The following is an 11,870-nucleotide window of genomic DNA, read 5'->3' as shown; positions in this document are numbered from 1 at the left end:
TATATATATATATATATATATATATATATATAATTTATTTTTATTTTATGTGCACTGGTGTTTTGCCTGCATGCATGTTTGTGTGAGGGTGTCAGATCCCGGGGTTACAATTGTGAGCTGCCACGTGGGTGCTTGGAATTGAACCTGGGTCCTCTGGAAGAGCAGTCAGTGTTCTTAACCACTGAACCATCCCTCCATCTTTAGTTTTAGATCCTACTTAAGTCTTCGTTCCATTTTTAATAGAGTTTTGCTTTGTTTTGTTTTTTTAAGAGACAGGGTTTCCTATAGCCTAAATTGGCAAGTTTTCCATACTCAGTTTCATTTTCATGAGAAAATATATATATATATGGTGGGAGATACAGGTCCCGTTTTATTCTTCACACATAAACAGCCAATTGTTCTGGTATCATTTAATGAAAAGCCTGCTTTCTCCACTGAATTACATTAGAAAGTTGCCTTTGTCCGTTGACAAAAATAAATAAGTAAGGGGCTGGAGAGATGGCTCAGAGGTTAAGAGAATTGCCTGATCTTCCAAAGGTCCTGAGTTCAATTCCCAGCAACCACATGGTGGCTCACAACCATCTGTAATGGGGTCTGGTGCCCTCTTCTGGCCTGCAGGCACACACACAGACAGAATATTGTATACATAATAAATATTTGAATAAATAAATAAGTAAATGTATGGGTTTATTTCTGGACTCTGTTCTAATGAGACGTTCTGTATCTATCCTTAGGCAGTACCACATTTTCTTAATTACTTCTTTGTGCATTTAGTTTGAAAATTGGACAGGGTGATCCCTCCAACTTTGGTCTCTTTAAGATCATTTTGGTTATGGTCCATTTCTAGTTTTGTGACCTACACACACACATACGCACAAATTAAATCTAGATTCTGTATATGAAAGTAAATATATTTGTCTTCCTGTGTCTGCTTAACATTATTTCTGGTCACATTGATTTTTCTGCAAATGTCAAGCTTTCATTTTTTCCTTATGTCTACATAAAATTTCATTGTGTATATGGACCACATTTCTTTTAATCGCCTGCCTGTTGATGGACAGCTAGACTGGTTCCATTGCCTGTGAATAGTGGAGCAGTAAGCATGGATGTACAAGTATCTCTGTTTCTCTTTTTTTTAACAAGATCTTGCTGTGTAGCTCGTTGGCCTCAAACTCCAGCAACCCTTCAGCTTCACACTTGCATAAATACACAACACACCCCTTTCCCATCTGCAGTTTTGCCCAGCTCAGGTAGAATCAACCTCGGTACCATGCCATTAATATACCACTTGTGTTTTCCTCCTCACTGTTTGGCCCTTGGAGGGAGTTCACTCTGGTGCCTATGCCATCCCAATTATACTCCCCCTCCGTCCTGGTACTGTCCTGGCTCGGGGTCTCCATTGCTGCAGTCATTCCCTAGCTGGCTCGGAGTGCTCCAGTCCCTACTTCCACTGCACCCACAGCAACTGCACTCTCAGTTCAGATCAGAAAGCATTCCAGCTTAAACATGAGCTGGTTGTTAGATAAGAGGGATTACGATTAATTTTCTTTGGCCTGATAATGCTTTTGTGAGCAAATATCCATATTCACAGGAGCTATTTCTTCAGGCACTTAGTTGCAAAATGTCATCTGCATCATCTGCAACTTATTTTCAGATTGTGTGAGAAAGTGGGGAGGGAGCAGATAGAATAAAGTTAGCAATGGTTAAACTGGGCAGAGGGCATCTGAGTATTATTTTACTATGCTGTAAGCTTTCCCTTGTATTTGAAACAGTTCGGGAAAGCAGGTTAAAGAAGACAGATTGTATCCCAGCCCTTTAGACTCTATCTCAAAAAAATAAAGAAACAACAACAACAAAAAAATAGGTATGATGGTTCATACCTGTATTCCAGCACTTGGGAGGCAAGGCAGGAAGACTGTCACAAGTTCAAGACCAACTGGTGTACATAGTGAGACTTTGCTAACACATGCACACACGCGTGCACACACACACATTGGTTGCATCTGCATAAAAGTGTCCAATGCCAGCTTCAGTTAAGTCCTTTTCACAACACACATACACACATACCCACATACAATACACACACACACACACACACACACACACATTGGTTGCATCTGCATGAAAGTGTCTCATGCCAGCTTCATTAAGTCCTTTTCACAAACAGTCAATCTGAGTTCATTACTAAACCCTTCTATTGTACTAAACTGGGGATTCTTTCTTGTGGTTTTGCTTTTGTTTTGTTTTAGTTCTGGACAGGGTCTTACTGTGTCATCCAGCATAGAACACGCAATCCTCCCAAATGCTGGGCCTCACCCTGCCCCACTTAGACTGAGGGCTTCCTGAGAATAGAATTGTTTCTTTCTTCACGTTAGCCCTTTCTTCTCTGCTGAAACATGACTGTAACTCTCTGTTGGTTGATGAAAAGCCCACCAGATGAGTAGTATACACCTAGGAGTTGGTGTGTCCCCCCACCCCTTGTCGGCTACAGCTAGACTCCTTAAGCCTCCCGTTTTCACTAAATCTACCTCTGTGTTCTTCCCACCTGTACTGGCCCGTAGAACTCCGCATCAAGAGACAGAATTCCTCAGATAGCATCTCCAGCCTCAACAGCATCACCAGCCATTCCAGCATCGGCAGCAGCAAAGACGCTGATGCCAAAAAGAAGAAGAAGAAGAGCTGGGTAGGTGATGTTTTGGGGGCTGACCTGTGGTAGTTACATTTGCCCCAGTGCAGGGAACAGATCCTTTCAGGATCCACCAGGAGGTAGTCCCTTCTAGTAAAGTGTCAGTCAGTGTGCCGTCTGCTGACGTCTGCTGGGAACAAAGTCTAAGTCCCCATTCCTCCAGCCATTGTATACTCCCCACCACCACTCGCCCTGCAGTCTTTGCACCTGTTTGTCTGCTTTCCTGGGGCTCTACCTACTGATGCGGTCAAATGTTCTTGGCCACAGAAGGAGCTGAAAAATACTTATCAGTCCCTCCCCTACTCTCTCACTGTGGAGAGAATTTATAAGACAAGTGACTCATTCTAGATTCTAGGGGGCCTTGGTTTGGGAGAGGTGTCTCTGGCTAGTCCAGGGGTGGGTTTGTTATGTGTGTTGTCCCCGTCCCCTCCCTACCCCCCATAGCTCTAAACTGACCCTGGATGAACTTTCTAAAGTCTTCAGGCAGGTGTAGGGCATTGTCTGACTGACTGAGAGGGAGAGTGACCCAGAGTGAGCGTCTTGTCCCTGTCGCCTGCTGAGGAAGGCTGGCCACAGACCTTCACCTGGTGCAGACAGGAGCCCGCTGTGTGAAATGAATGATTAGTGTCACTGCTGCTTCTTTTCATTTTTTTTTCTTTTTATTTCCTCAAAATGCTGACTTCCAATCCCTATTTTTTTCCAGGTTTATGAGGTAAGAGACTCAGTTCCTCTCCCTTTACTTTTTCTTTCCCTTTGCACACCCTCCCTATTTCCGGAGCAAGTTCCCTCTCTTTTAAAAAAAAGGTCACCCATAACCCCAACTGCCCCAGTTCCTAACTCACTCCACTGCATGGTCCATCCACGCTGCCCCTCATGAGGACAGAGGAGTGGTCTGCTTAGGGGTCAAATGGGAAGTCCTAACAAAATCCAAAATTATTGCCTGCCATCTTCCCCTGGTCCAAGATTGGCCTATTATAAAAAGCAGACCTTTTTAGCTCCATTGAGCTCCTGTTATCCAGAAAATTAGCATTTTTTTTTCCTACTCACAGTAGACTCCTAAAATGGAAGAGAATCAATGAAGGTTATCTGAGTCACAGCTTCTGGAGGGCTGTCCATTTTGAGCTTATCAAAAATTAGCTTTAGACAAGTATGAACTGGAGACAGGTGAGGGATTTATTTCATCCAGGGTAGGCAATGCTCATCGCCCCAAAGGCCATGGAGCATCCAAGGACAAGTCAGGGACTAGAGTACTGTTCAAGGCAAGCATGATATGGCCCAGAATTTTTATACAGACAGGTGTGCTCCTGATGCTGTACTAGGATGTGAAGGATGGGGAAAGCTGAGCTCATTGCCCCAGTCAGAAGAAGCCCACCAGCCTGGTGTGTGTGCCTAAATCCCAACACTAGGGTGACTGAGATAGGACGAGCACCATGAATTCAATGGCAGCCTGGCCTACATAGTAAATTCTAGGCCTGACCTGAGTTGACCCCGGAACCCACACAAAGGTGGCAGGAAAGAACTGGCTCTACAGAGTTGTTCTCTGACCACACACACATGCTGTGACACATACACAGAGATGGAGAGGCCAGTTGTTCATCTAAATCTGGATATCTAGAGGAGCATTACCCAGTGTGCTGTACAGATCACCAGGCCATTGGGATGGTCCTTAAAGACTGGCAATACCATCAGAAACCTCTGAGGGGCGCTGCATTTCCTACCTAGCATTATCTGTGTTAGGAAAGTTCTAAGACACCCTGTCCCTAGCAGAGAGTCCTGGTTGTCTGCTAAATACATTGGTTGAACCATGCAACCAGTGTCGGTCTGTAGGAGCAGAGCAGATGTCTCCCTGCAGCCCTTACTGTCAGAATACTGAAGGTTACATAGAACGCTACTGTCCTAGAAATGCAATGATTTCAGAGGGCTCTGCTGTGGGCAGACATGGTCACAGGATTTCTCTCTCGAGAGGGAAGGAGACAGAGACAAGAGATAGACTGACTCTCGTGAGACAGTGATGTGGAAGAAAACTCCACCACATTGAAAATCGCGAAGCCTGGATGTCTTCCTTGAGATACACAATGCCACGTCAGTCAGTCTCAACTCTTCCTCTCTACAACTGAAACTTTATAATACTTTTGAGCCCTGGTTGCTCGGTGGCTCACCATCTGCATATACTCTCCCCTAAGTGCCCCAGCCAGCTTGGTCCTCATGTCTTACCTACAAGCTCCACACACACCATGTTCTAGCTCCATAAGCTCCCAGGAGACCTCAGACATGTTCTGAAAAGGACACCTAAAAAGGAGCTACTCAGTCCTCCCAGCCCCCACCCTGACACACACACACACACACACACACAGCTTTTCATTTACTGTCCCAAAGATCTGGCTTGCCTTTGTCCCCTATAGCCTTTGACCCCTCCTTTACTCTCTGTCTCTTGCTGCCATCCCATGTCTATGTTCCTGTGTGTGCGTGTGTGTGTGTGTGTGCATGCTGTATGGAGGCATGTGAATGGGTGTGGGTCAGGTTCTTGGCTTGCATATCTAGCTCACATCCCTAACCCCAAAGCTCATCGCCACCAGAACCAAACAAGCTATGGTCAGATTATAATGTCCCAAGTAGACAAAGATTGCCTGAAAGATATTATTCTTGGACACTTGGCATAGTAAGCAGTGCTGAAAGGTGGGCGTGGACGTAAATACCTGTGATCCCAGCACTTGGGAGGTAGACGCAGGAGGATCCAGACTTCAAGATCACCCACCGCTACATACTGAGTTCAAGGCTAGCCTGGCCTGCATAAGTCAAGTCCCTGTCTTAAAAATAAGGAGGAAAGACAAATCAGTTGGTTGTTTTAACCACTATGCCATGGGCTGAGAACAAGAAATAATACATGAAATAAGATCACTTCCTCGTCTTGATTCTCTTAGGACTATATTGTCAGTTTGTAGTTCTATGAAGTTGTGAAGAGATTAATAGATTCTTTTATAATGTGCCCAAGTCAGAAAGGAGCATCCTAAGACCCACAGAGAGTGAGATTCTAGAGTAATCAGCCAATGGAGGAAGTGAAACTGGACTGTTGAGAGGTGTGCCATGTGTCGTCTGGGGAGCTTTTTCTGTCATGAGGGACACAGTTCCTTCCATGAATTGAGCAAGTTCCCCTGACCTATAATGGCAGCAAACCAAGTGGTCCTCTCTTTTGCTCAGTCCTGACTTGTTGATAGCTCCTCTGTCCACATACCACCAGTCAAGTGACATCTCACAGAATGGGTATAATTACAAGTAAATCCCCTGCCTCCACATCCTCGTCCCGGCCCTAAGTCATCCTCCCTGCCCCAGTATAGAGCCTTGACGTCTCCCTCTCCGGAATCTGCTCTCTTCTAGCTTCGAAGTTCCTTCAACAAAGCCTTCAGCATTAAAAAGGGTCCCAAGTCAGCCTCCTCATACTCTGATATCGAGGAGATTGTCACACCTGACTCCTCAGCCCCATCATCCCCCAAACTACAGCATGGCTCCACAGAGACTGCATCCCCCTCCATCAAGTCCTCCAACTCATCCTCTGTGGGCACTGAGGTCACCGAGTAAGTGCTCTCTCCACCGGCCACCCTGGTAAACTGCTGGCCTTTGCCTGGGCATGTGAGACCCACAGAGGGACAGACAGAGGGGTGCCAATCGGCAGAAGGAAGCAAGACTATAGGCCAGGCATGTCAGTATCCCCTGCTCTCCAGTGCTTCTCTGGGATCCAGGCTGACTCTTGCTTCCTTACAGGGTCCCTGCTCATTCGGTCCCCCACACTAGACTGTTCCAAGCCAATGAGGAGGAGGAACCGGAGAAGAAAGAGGTATCGGAGCTGCGCTCTGAACTATGGGAGAAAGAAATGAAGCTTACGGATATCCGGTTGGAGGCCCTAAACTCTGCCCACCAGCTAGACCAGCTTCGGGAGACTATGCACAACATGCAGGTGAGTGTCTGGGCAGAGCTGCAGGAGGGGAGAGCGGGGGCCGACATCCGTGCCACCCTGCCACCTGCCCTGTCTCTTCGGCCCACAGTTGGAGGTGGACTTGCTGAAAGCAGAGAATGACCGGCTGAAGGTTGCCCCCGGCCCCTCCTCAGGCTCCACTCCAGGGCAGGTCCCTGGATCGTCTGCTCTGTCATCCCCTCGCCGTTCCCTGGGCCTTGCACTCAGCCATCCCTTCAGTCCCAGTCTCACAGATACAGGTACCTGCTTGGGAAGAGCTTGTGTGGGTAGAAAGAGAAAGGGAGTATTTACATCATGTGCCATGGCATCTTTGGTCCAGGAGATAATGGCATTGAAACCAAGAAGATCCCATTGTCAGTAAGCACTATGATTCCCATCTCTTCTTCATCATAAATAAGGAATCAGTATTTGGAATGGAAAATAACTACAAAGTTTGGGGTAAGGCTGAGTCCTTAAAATCAATTAGTCTTTTTCAACCTGCACAGACCTATCGCCCATGGATGGCATCAGCACCTGTGGCCCTAAGGAAGAAGTAACCCTTCGGGTGGTGGTACGGATGCCACCCCAACACATCATCAAAGGGGTAAGGGCTTCAGGAAGGGCCAGTGTAGGAAGCAGCATGATACAGACAGCCACAGATTTGCACTGTTGCAAAAGCAATGTATGTTTGGTAGAAACTGTACTTGTATTTTGATCTGTCCCTGGGCTAGCCCTGTGCAGTATGAAACACTCTCAAGCCCCGGGATGATGACAGGGAGCCACAGTGCCCAGCCAGCCACACACCCATGAGAGTAAACAGCAGCACATGCTCCCGTGGCTTTAGTGTACTGAATGCACTTTGAACTCACAATATTTGAACTCATAATGGTTTTATCATGGGGTGGGGGAGGGAGGACAGGGTCTCATTTAGCTCAGACTGACCTTGAACTTGCTGTGTAGCAGAGGATGACCTAAAATTTTGATTCTCCTGCCTTCACATCCCTCCGTTTGAGAGTCTTATGGGGCTATCACATAAAATAGAGAAGCTGTACTGTCTGTCACACTTTTGAAAAAAAATTCAGAGCTCTGAATATTCCCAAAACTAGACTCCTAAGCTCCTAAGGCTTTCTGGGATCCCCTTTCTAGTGTCATCTGTGCTGAGGCTCACGTGCCTCAACCTTAACCTTACAGGACTTAAAGCAGCAGGAGTTCCTCTTGGGATGTACCAAGGTCAGTGGCAAGGTGGACTGGAAGATGCTGGATGAAGCTGTTTTCCAAGTGTTCAAGGTAAGGTGATTCCCACCCTCAACAAAGTTGCTCATCTTCTCAAAGGGCATTCAGCCATCCAGGCACTGGGATCCTGGGAACCTTTGATGCTTTATTGAGGGGCCAAAATAGGAAAATGTACATACCCTATTCCTCCTATGCCTCCTTTCATTGCCTGTAATATTTGTTCTTTCTTGCGGCTTTTCCGTCTGTAGTTACATCTTTTCAGCGTGCTCACGATCTTCTTGTCCTACCAGGACTACATTTCTAAAATGGACCCAGCTTCCACCCTGGGACTAAGCACCGAGTCTATACATGGCTATAGCCTCAGCCATGTGAAACGAGTGTTGGATGCTGAGCCTCCAGAGATGCCCCCTTGCCGCCGAGGTGTCAATAACATATCGGTCTCCCTCAAAGGTCAGTCTTTGTTTCTTGGGGTGAGAGAGTGTAGTGTGGAGGCAGGGAGAGGATCATCGAGTCCTGCATCATACGTTCACATAACAAGAAATGACTGAGAAACCCTAATGTGAATGTGCTTAAGGAACAGAGAAAATAAGAAAGACCCAATCTGATGTTTTTGCCAGTCTCGGGCTGCTTCTCTATCCATTCTAAGTCTTGAGTGCATCCCTAAAATTGAGATCCGGGCTTTCAAAGCTGGGTTGAGGTGATTCCCCTGGAACCCTAAGACAGGTGTTTCTGACTTTTTTCAGTGGACCCCTAAATGGTGAAGGAAAGGTTCTTTGGGTATCTTGCCATCCTCAGAGCTGCTTAAGACTCGTGCTTTCTGGGGTGGGGTGCAGGTCTGAAGGAGAAGTGTGTCGACAGCCTGGTGTTCGAGACGCTCATCCCCAAGCCCATGATGCAGCACTACATAAGCCTCCTGCTCAAGCACCGGCGCCTCGTGCTCTCCGGCCCCAGTGGCACCGGCAAGACCTACTTGACCAATCGGCTGGCTGAGTATCTGGTGGAGCGCTCAGGCCGCGAGGTCACTGATGGCATCGTCAGCACTTTCAATATGCACCAGCAGTCTTGCAAGGTGGGGGCCTCCTGAGACCTTCTGCCAGCCTGTGTGGGCTCAGCCTCCCCCAAGCCTTTCCCTGCCCTCATTCTTTTCCCTTTCCACGGCTCTGCCCTAATCTTTCCTCTTTCTCCAGTCTTCTTTCCCGCCCTTTCCTTCCCTCTGCTATCCCCTTTCTTGTCTTCTCCTCTTCTCCCCTCTCCTCCTGGCCTTGCCTTTCTTTCTTTCCAGGCAGGGTCTTGCTATGAAGGCCAGGCTGGCAATGAACTAGCAGTCTGCCCACCATCCTCTCCTCTGCCCGTGTGTGTTGTTGTGTGTGTGTGTGTGTGTGTGTGTGTGTGTGTGTGTGTGTGTGTGTGTGTCTTGCTATGAAGGCCAGGCTGGCAATGAACTAGCAGTCTGCCCACCATCCTCTCCTCTGCCCCAGTGTGTGTGTGTGTGTGTGTGTGTGTGTGTGTGTGTGTGTGTGTGGTGTTGAGTATTAAGCATTAGGCCTCATGCATGCAGGCAAGCACTCCATAACTGAACTACGCCCTGAGCTCTCTTTTTCCTTTTACACGGGGTGTTTCCCAGGCTGGTAAATGTGCAGTCCTTCTGCCTCAGTCTCCCAAGTAACGAGGATTGCAGGCTGTACCACCAGCCTCAGTTTGCTCTTAGCTTCTTTACCCATAACTTCCTCTTTTGTACTTTCTCTCACCTCTACCTCAGTTCTTCTTTCCCTCCAGTTAACCAACAGTGAAACGTAGCCTCTTTTCTCTGTACTCTGCCAATGCTGTCTACCATATCATTCTCTTGTATCTTCTTCTCCCTACCTTGTTTTTCATTAATACCCATCAGACAATGGGATACAAGGCACAAGTGTTCAAGATTAAGTATTACATGCTATCTCCCCAATGATCTACCTTGAATATACCCTAAAACTCTGGAATGGTACAAGCCTTAGCTATCCCAAGCTGAGGAGATGGTAGCATTAGCTCAATAAAACATCATTTCAGGATAGATACTCCTTACTTGTTGAGGGGGAGATTTAAGATTGCTGCTCAAAGGAGTTTGCTTGAAAGGGGCTCGCGGTGCAGGGGTAGGCGGTGGTGGTGCACGCCTTTAACCCAGCACTTGGGAGGCAGAGGCAGGTGAATTTCTGTGGGTTCAAGGCCAGCCTGATCTACAAGAGCTAGCTAGTTTCAGGACAGGCTCCAAAACTACAGAGAAATACTGTGTCAAAAAATAAAAAAGAGAGAGAGGGAGAGAGGTGGGTGGGAGAAAGGAAGGGAGGGAGGGAGGGAGAGAGGGAGGGGGGATTTAGCTCAGTGATAGAGTGTTTGCATAGCATGTGCAAGGTAGATAGATAGATAGATAGATAGATAGATAGATAGATAGATAGATAGACAGATGATAGGTAGGTAGATAGATAGATAGATAGATAGATAGATAGATAGATAGATAGATAGATACATAGATACATAGATAGATACATAGATAGATAGATACATAGATAGTTGTTTGAGGCCTCTAGGACTACTGTCAGTCAGTCTGTGGTAATCTGGTTCAGTAATTCAATGTTTAAGTACATCCAACAGGGACCAAGGGCCCCAGGGAAATATGAAATTAACTAAGCTTCTCCAAAAGTCTTGCCAAGGTTTTCCAGGTGTGTCCACTGTCCTGAGTGATGACCCACTGTCTTCATTTATTCCAGGATCTGCAGCTGTACCTCTCCAACCTGGCCAACCAGATAGACCGGGAAACAGGAATTGGGGATGTGCCCTTGGTGATCCTATTGGATGACCTGAGCGAAGCAGGCTCCATCAGTGAGCTGGTTAATGGGGCCCTTACCTGCAAGTACCACAAATGGTAAGCTCAGGACTACTTCCCACACTGGAAGAAGGGGAAGAACGCAGCCCAGTCTGCCCTGTGAGTTTCCCATTGTGTGTACATGGAGACAGATCTAAGTAAATTCTTCTCCCTTTCTTCCCAGTCCCTATATCATAGGTACCACCAATCAGCCTGTAAAAATGACACCCAACCATGGCTTGCACTTAAGCTTCAGGTAAGAACTATTCCCCTTCAAGAACCTTCTGGCCGTACCCAGGTGCCTGTAAAGAATAATTCAGTCCTGAACTTGTGGGCAGAGGAGCAGTGAGGGGCAACAGGCAGAGCCCTTCAGGCTAGAAAAGGGAAGTAGATGTTTTTGCACGTCAGTTACAGGGTGAAAGAGGACGACTTTGAGGGAAGGGAAGGAACAAAAGCCTAGGAGAAACCCTGGCTGGCTGCTGGATGAAGGACTTTCTTCCTGGGCACTCTGTGAGGCCAGCCAGTCATTTGAGGAGGTCAAAGTTGAAAATCAATTGTGCCCGTCCAGAGCTGCTGCCTTACTGCCATCGTCACCTCTTGTCATTTGGGAAGAAGTCAATGGGCATTAATCAGAGACAGGCAGGAAGAGGGCCAGACTGGCAAGGGATGAACCCTGGCAGTGTACCCACTGACACTCTGACCCTGTTCTTCCTATCCCTGGTGACAGGATGCTGACTTTCTCTAACAACGTGGAGCCAGCCAATGGCTTTCTGGTCCGTTACCTGCGGAGGAAGTTGGTAGAGTCAGACAGTGACATCAATGCTAACAAGGAAGAGCTGCTTCGGGTGCTGGACTGGGTGCCCAAGCTGTGGTATCACCTCCACACCTTCCTTGAGAAGCACAGCACCTCGGACTTCCTCATTGGTACTGGGGTCCAGCTTCCCCTGGGATTAGAAGCACTTTCCCTTCTTGTATCTTTGCTTGCTAATGTTGAACCACTTAAGTATATAATCAGCTTTTCCAATGCAGTACAACTATGAATTGGATAAAAATCACTTCAGACAACGGGAGAATTGCTTGAACCAACTATAAGTTCAAGGCCAGCTTGACAACAAATTGAACCCTCCCCTAATCTTAAAAATAGATAGATTAATTAAATAATA

General features: G+C 47.1%; 1 protein-coding gene across 6 annotated transcripts in view; it reads left to right on the top strand.

The window, feature by feature from the left end:
* Positions 1 to 11,870, top strand: part of Nav1 (neuron navigator 1) — a 251,080-nt gene that overhangs the window by 227,780 nt on the left and 11,430 nt on the right. For 4 of the 6 annotated variants that reach the window (XM_013346729.2, XM_026779756.1, XM_026779759.1 and 1 more), the window contains 12 exons: positions 2,562 to 2,683; positions 3,390 to 3,398; positions 6,062 to 6,258; positions 6,446 to 6,638; positions 6,727 to 6,895; positions 7,142 to 7,239; positions 7,827 to 7,922; positions 8,159 to 8,318; positions 8,702 to 8,937; positions 10,613 to 10,767; positions 10,892 to 10,963; positions 11,435 to 11,631. In XM_013346729.2, the coding sequence (XP_013202183.2) occupies positions 2,562 to 2,683; positions 3,390 to 3,398; positions 6,062 to 6,258; positions 6,446 to 6,638; positions 6,727 to 6,895; positions 7,142 to 7,239; positions 7,827 to 7,922; positions 8,159 to 8,318; positions 8,702 to 8,937; positions 10,613 to 10,767; positions 10,892 to 10,963; positions 11,435 to 11,631 (1,704 nt within the window). The remainder of the gene's footprint in view (positions 1 to 2,561; positions 2,684 to 3,389; positions 3,399 to 6,061; positions 6,259 to 6,445; positions 6,639 to 6,726; positions 6,896 to 7,141; positions 7,240 to 7,826; positions 7,923 to 8,158; positions 8,319 to 8,701; positions 8,938 to 10,612; positions 10,768 to 10,891; positions 10,964 to 11,434; positions 11,632 to 11,870) is intronic. The other 2 variants (XM_026779757.1, XM_013346730.2) reach the window with 1 other exon arrangement.

The sequence above is a fragment of the Microtus ochrogaster genome, chromosome 6, assembly GCF_000317375.1.
Source record: "Microtus ochrogaster isolate Prairie Vole_2 chromosome 6, MicOch1.0, whole genome shotgun sequence".
Taxonomy (NCBI): domain Eukaryota; kingdom Metazoa; phylum Chordata; class Mammalia; order Rodentia; family Cricetidae; genus Microtus; species Microtus ochrogaster.
The sequence above is the reverse complement of the archived record's forward strand: the minus strand, read 5'-3'. Positions and strand labels throughout refer to the sequence as shown.